Genomic DNA, 5,802 nt, shown 5'->3' on the forward strand with positions numbered 1-5,802 from the left:
GCAGCACACGCAGGACGGGGCTGTGGGGCACGGGCAGGGCGTGGGGCCGCAGCACACGCGGGACCGGGCTGTGGGGCACGGGCAGGGCGTGGGGCCGCAGCAGCGCCTCGGCGTGGGACGGCCACGGGAGGAGGGTGAAAGCCCTGAGCGGGGCAAGAGCAGCATGGTCCCGCTCCGGGGAGATGCCAGCGCTGCGCCGGGAAGACGGAGGGGAGGCCCCACACAGCTGCCACGGAGCACCAGCACTTTATTGCAGGGCAGAGAACCACCACGCTGCCCGCGGCACATGGGGTACCTCGCATCCCTTCCCTCTGCCAGCACCCCGCGCCCAACCCCGCCGCTAACAGAGGCGCAAGGGCCGGGCCGTGCCGGTGACGCTGAACCGCGCGCTCAGCACCTCCGAGGGCGCCCGCGTCTTCTGGCCCGGCTGCTGCCCACCAGCGAAGAGGGTGAAGGTGCCAGGCTCCAGGCGCCAGTCCTGTGCCCAGACCGCGCGCTGCTCAGCCAGCACCTGGAAGGACAGCTTGGCCTCCCGGCCGGCCAGCACGGCCACACGGCGGAAAGCCACCAGTTGCCAGCGGGGCACCGGCACGGATGACTGCTCCCAGCGCAGGTACAGCTGCACCACCTGCACGGAGGGATGGGAGTCAGCACAGCGGGACTCCACGGCAGTCCCCTTGCAGGGGGGAGCTCGGGCACATCTGTACCCCGCACAGCCAGATCAGGGCAGAGCAGCTGTGCCCACCTCCTCGCTGTCCCGCAGCCCTGTGTTCTCCAGCACCACAGACACAGAGAGGTTGGCGCAGACGGGCAGCACTGGGGGGCTCAGCACCAGGTCCCGATAGCGGAAAGTGCTGTAGGACAGCCCATAGCCAAAAGGGTAGAGCGGGGCCTCCTGCCCATAGTACCGGTATGTCCGTCCCTCCATGGTGTAGTTCTCCATCGCTGGCACCTGCGGGACGAGGGCCAGCGGAACAGCTGCAGGGCTGGGCAGGCACAGGCAAGAACCACAGCCCTGCATCCTGCAGCTGCTCTAGCCACCGAGGCAGGGAAAGGCTAAGGGTGCAACCAGCAGCCCTGGCCTTACCTGGTGCATGCCTGCAGGCCAAGTGGCCGGCAGCCGGCCAGCCGGGCTGGCCCCTGCCTCGCCCAGCAGGACCCTGGCAATGGCCAAGCCGGTGGCCTGGGCAGGGAAGAAACAGGCCAGGATGGCCCCCACGCCATCGTGTGCCTGCGCCCAGCTCACGTCCAGGGGCCCCGCGTTGAACAGCAGCAGAATGACAGGGCGCCCAGCGGCTGCAGGGAGGTGGCTGTCACTGAGAGGCCAGTAGTGGCACTGCTGGGATGGCCCTGGGGTGTCCCACGGATGGGGAACACCTGGGTGGGTTGAGGTCTCACAGAGCCCCTACCCGCCTGCACAGCATCCTGCAGCAGCTCCAGCTGGTGCCCCGGCAGGGACAGGTCACTCCGGTCTTTTGCCTCTGTCTCCACATCCACCCCTGGGTGGGGACAGCCAAGGGAAAGCCCCTTACACCCCTGTGGGCAGACAGGGCAGAGGGGCACCGACCGCCTCGGAGGTGGCTCATGGGCACCCCTCTCTCCCGGACCACTCCCCTTCCCCTGGCAGTGCCCACCTGGTGCCCTCCCGCTCCCACCTACCTGTCCCCAGGCAGACCAGCACCACGTCAGCTGCCCCCACCACCTTCACCAGCTCTGCCCGCGAGTACCGCTGGCATCGTGGCTCGCTGCAGCCCGCTGTGAAGCTGACATTGGCCCCCAGCTTCTCCAGGCCCCTCCTGCACCAGGGAAGAGCAGGGGACACGGGGGCAGCTGTGCCCCAGGGTCGGGGCACAATGGAGACAGCCCCTTTGCCTGGCCGCCAGCCAAGAGCCAAGCAGCTCCAGCAGCATCCCTGGACAGTGCCCACAAGAGGGGAACAGTGACCAGGAGAGGGGGACATGAGGCAGGACCACGCTGTCTCACCGGGGAGTGTAGATGTACTGAGGCTCTGGCACCGGTGCATAGTCCCCAAACAGTACCTGGGGATTGTCAGCAAAGGGACCCACAACCTGCAGAGGGCAGAGGGGTGAGGGTGGGCACCAGCAGCTCTGTGACACCTGTGTGCCATGGGTGTGGAACCAGCATATTCTGCCCACCGCCTTGCAGGGGGCTCACCGCGAGGTGCTGGCCAGACAGGTCCTGGGCCCGCAGGGGCAATGTCCCCCGCACATTCTTCAGCAGCACAAAGCTCTTGACAGCAGCTTCCAGTGAGAGGTTGCGGTGCTCGGGGCTCTGCACCACACTCAGGTCCAGGGAGCTGTAGGGGTTCATGGCTGGGGGGTCAAACTCCCCCAGGCGCATCCGTGTGTAGAAGAGGGGCCGGACTCGGTCACGCAGCATCTGTGGAGACCCCGACCCAAACACCTCAGTTGTGCTTGGCAGGGACAGCCCGGGCTCTCTGCCCACATCCCTGGTCCCACTCCGCCCGGCTCACCTGCAGCGTGATGTTGCCCATGGCCAGAGCCTGAGGGATGTGCATGAAGACGTTGTTCCTCATGCCATAGGAGAGCTCCAGGTTGCAGCCAGCGTTCACCGAGGCTGCCGTGCCAGGGAGAAGGGAGAGCTCCCGTCACGGCTGTGCGATGCCTGGGGACTGACCCCATGCCCAGCCCATGAGCTCACCAACTGCCGTCTCCAGGAAACTGTGTGTATAGTGGTGCCCTAGCATGATGAGCTCCACAGCCCCCTCGTCGCTCACCACGTACCCATCAAACCCCCACTCGCCACGCAGGATGTCCGTCAGCAGCTTCTTGTTGGCACAGGCGGGGACGCCGTTGATCCTGTTAGAGAGAGGATGGGGCAGCCGGGAGAGCGGGGCACTGGCCATGCCAGGGGCAGCCCAGCCCACACGGCCCCTGCTGTGCTCCACACCTGTTGTAGCTGCACATGAAGCTGTAGGAGCCAGCACGCACACATGCCTGGAACTGGGGCAGGAAGGTCATGCGCCAGTCCCGCTCCAGCACCTGCGAGCACCACAGAGAGGGGTCAGCACCCGGAGCGTCCCCTGCCCTACTAACACCCCCTGCCCCGCTGTGCCCACCTTGGCATCGAAGCTTAGCCTGGAGACGGGGATGTTCTCAGGGCCTCCGTGCACGCTGAAGTGTTTGCAGCCAGCGCTGGCCTTAACATAACGGGGGTGCTGGCCCTGCAGCCCCTGCACAAAGCTGCGGGCCAGCTCCCCACTCAGGAACGGGTCCTCCCCATAGGTCTCCTGTATGGGGCACAGGTGGGTCACCTCTGGGAGCCCCGTCCCCACATCCCCACAGCCTGGCAAGCCATGGCCACGTCCGGCTGGTCAGCCAGGGTCCTTTGTGGTCCAATCCCAGCCAAGGATCACCCGCCCAAGCTGGCACCTGGTTCCTCCCCCACAGTGGGTGTCTCATGATGTTCAGGACAGGGCTGAAGCAGCTGAGCCCGGTGTGGTCACTGTAGCGGCCAGCAGCGGCAAAGCTGTTGTGCTTGGCTCTCACCTCGGTGGCCGTGGCGTTGGCCACACGGTAGAGGAGTTCTGGGCTGGAGGGACAGCACAGGGGTGTCAGGGCGACGCAGGCAAGGGGGGACCTGTCTCACACGGTCCCATCCCACACCTCCGGTCCCCGGTACTGCTACCTGAAGGCGGCGGCAAGCCCCAACGCCTGCGGGAAAGCCGTGGCCCATCCAGGTGCCTCGCCGTCGCCCCGCAGACACTCCGTGTTCCAGTTGTAGGGCGCGATGCCCAACCGCGGGATGGGGGGCGCGGGGCCGTTCCCCATCGCTCCCCCCCTCGCCACCTGCAGGGCAGCGGCGCTGAGCGGGGAGTCCCGCGGGGGCCCCCGGGGGGGTCTCGCCGCCCCCTCACCTGCAGCACCAGCTCGGCGGGGCTCAGCCGGCCCAGCAGGTCGTCGAGGCGGCGCTGCCAGGGCAGCGAGGGGTCCCAGAAAGGGAAGGGGGGCGGCTGAGCCGGGACCGCCCCCGCTCCCAGCGCCGCGCTCAGCACCAAGACCCGCAGGCCCAGCGCCGCCGCTGGGAGAGCCCCGCACGGCATGGCCCGGCTCGGCCCCCGCGGTCCGCACGGCATGGCCCGGCTCGGCTCCCGGGATTCGCGCGGCATGGCCCGGCTCGGCTCCCGGGATTCGCACGGCATGGCCCGGCTCGGCTCCCGGGATTCGCGCGGCATGGCCCGGCTCGGCTCCCGGGATTCGCGCGGCATGGCCCGGCTCGGCTCCCGGGATTCGCACGGCATGGCCCGGCTCGGCTCCCGGGATTCGCGCGGCATGGCCCGGCTCGGCTCCCGGGATTCGCACGGCATGGCCCGGCTCGGCCCCCGCGGTCCGCACGGCATGGCCCGGCTCGGCTCCCGGGATTCGCGCGGCATGGCCCGGCTCGGCTCCCGCGGTCCGCACGGCATGGCCCGGCTCGGCTCGGCCCGGCCCCGGCGCTCCGCGGTCCCCGCGATGGGCGCGGCGGGGCGGGGCGCACCGCAGCCGGTCGTGCGCCCACCGGACGGGGCGGAGCGCGGTAGGACGGGACGGGTCAGGGGGACCGGGGCTTTGCCGGGTCCCGGCCGCCCCCCCCGGGCCGATTTGCGAGATTCACCCCGCGCATCGCGGTCTGTATGCGAGGGGCGGCGAGCCCCGAGCCCCGCGCAGCCCGGCCCCGCCGCGGGGTTTCGGTTCCGCCCGTCTCCCGGAGCATCTGCCGTGTGCGGGCGGGAACCGGCAGAGCCGCCCGGCGCCGTCAGACCGGCTCTCGGTGCCCTCGGCTGCAGCGGGGCCGGCTCGGCCGCTGCCCGGGGCCGGGGAGCAGTAACGGCTCCGCCTGGGGAGGGTCTCCTGTGCTCACTGGGCGTTATGGCAGACACGGGCTGAGCTGCCAGCCAGGGTGCCCTGTGTGCCCCTCATGCCCCCAGCTCAGGGACACTGCCAGGGACCTCTGTGGTGACCAGGGACACGGTGTGTTCTTACGTTGGATTTAGGGTAAGGTTCTTGTCTTCCCCCAGAGGGTGCTGGCACTGCCCAGGCTCCCCAGGGAATGGGCACGGCCCCGAGGCTGCCGGAGCTCCAGGAGCGTTTGGACAGCGCTCTCAGGCACAGGGTGGGATTGTTGGGGTGTCCTGTGCAGGGCCAGGAGCTGGGCTCCATGGTCCTTGTGGGCCTGTTCCAGCTCGGGGTGTTCTAGCATTCAACGATCTCCGCCAGCACACTGGGGCCACTGTGGTGGGAGAGCACAAGGTGGCATTTGGGACTGGGAGCAGGAGGGCACCTGGCACTGCAGAGCTGGAGGCAGGGAGCACGGGCGTGCCGTCAGCTCGCTGGCACAACGGAGGTGCTGCTGGCAGCCCCCCCAGCCCGGGACAAGCACAGCAGGCCTGGTGCTTCACAGCTGGCCGTGTCCCGGGGGTGCAGCCAGGTAAGGCAGTGCCAGCAGGTGACCCGGCCGCTCCCCGCGCTCCTGCTCGGCGGTGACAGCGAGCCAGATCCCGGCTGCTGGATTCCTGAGCAGCCGGCAGGAGCGGGGTCCCCCTGTGCCCAGAGCATGTCCTGCCCCCAGCACACCACCGCAGCCGGGCCTGGGGACATAATGGGATAAATAAACAAACAACAGGAGATTCAATAAATAAGTAAACAATGGCAGTCACAGCCTGTCTGGGAGCAGAACCTGGTGCAGCGGGGGCCGTGCTGGCCTGGGGAGGGTCAGGGGAAGCTGGGTCCTTCCAGGGAATGTTCCCTGCAGTTCCTGCAGCCCCAAGCCAGGCTGGTTTCC

General features: G+C 68.8%; 1 protein-coding gene across 1 annotated transcript; it reads right to left on the minus strand.

The window, feature by feature from the left end:
- Positions 1-229: 229 nt before the first annotated feature.
- LOC128819078 (uncharacterized) lies at positions 230-4,683 on the minus strand. The gene is made up of 14 exons (XM_053999005.1): positions 3,899-4,683; positions 3,670-3,830; positions 3,414-3,573; positions 3,101-3,271; positions 2,932-3,023; positions 2,683-2,840; positions 2,495-2,598; positions 2,176-2,400; positions 1,984-2,069; positions 1,660-1,796; positions 1,410-1,499; positions 1,088-1,296; positions 746-952; positions 230-628 (listed from the first exon to the last, which is right to left on the minus strand). The coding sequence occupies exons 1-14, from the start codon at positions 4,445-4,447 to the stop codon at positions 341-343; spliced, it is 2,637 nt and encodes an 878-aa protein (XP_053854980.1). The 5' UTR covers positions 4,448-4,683; the 3' UTR covers positions 230-340.
- Between the last annotated feature and the right edge of the window lie 1,119 nt (positions 4,684-5,802).

The sequence above is a fragment of the Vidua macroura genome, chromosome 25, assembly GCF_024509145.1.
Source record: "Vidua macroura isolate BioBank_ID:100142 chromosome 25, ASM2450914v1, whole genome shotgun sequence".
NCBI classification, from domain to species: Eukaryota; Metazoa; Chordata; class Aves; order Passeriformes; family Viduidae; genus Vidua; species Vidua macroura.

Bases quoted from the DNA above. Each gene is read 5' to 3' on its own strand.
- LOC128819078 (XM_053999005.1), bottom strand. From the start codon at position 4,447: ATGCCGTGCGGACCGCGGGAGCCGAGCCGGGCCATGCCGCGCGAATCC. The intron at 2,401-2,494 runs GTGAGCCGGGCG...GGGTCTCCACAG, and splicing joins TGGGCAACATCACGCTGCAG to ATGCTGCGTGACCGAGTCCG. The intron at 1,297-1,409 runs GTAGGGGCTCTG...ACCTCCCTGCAG, and splicing joins GCAGGATGCTGTGCAGGCGG to CCGCTGGGCGCCCTGTCATT.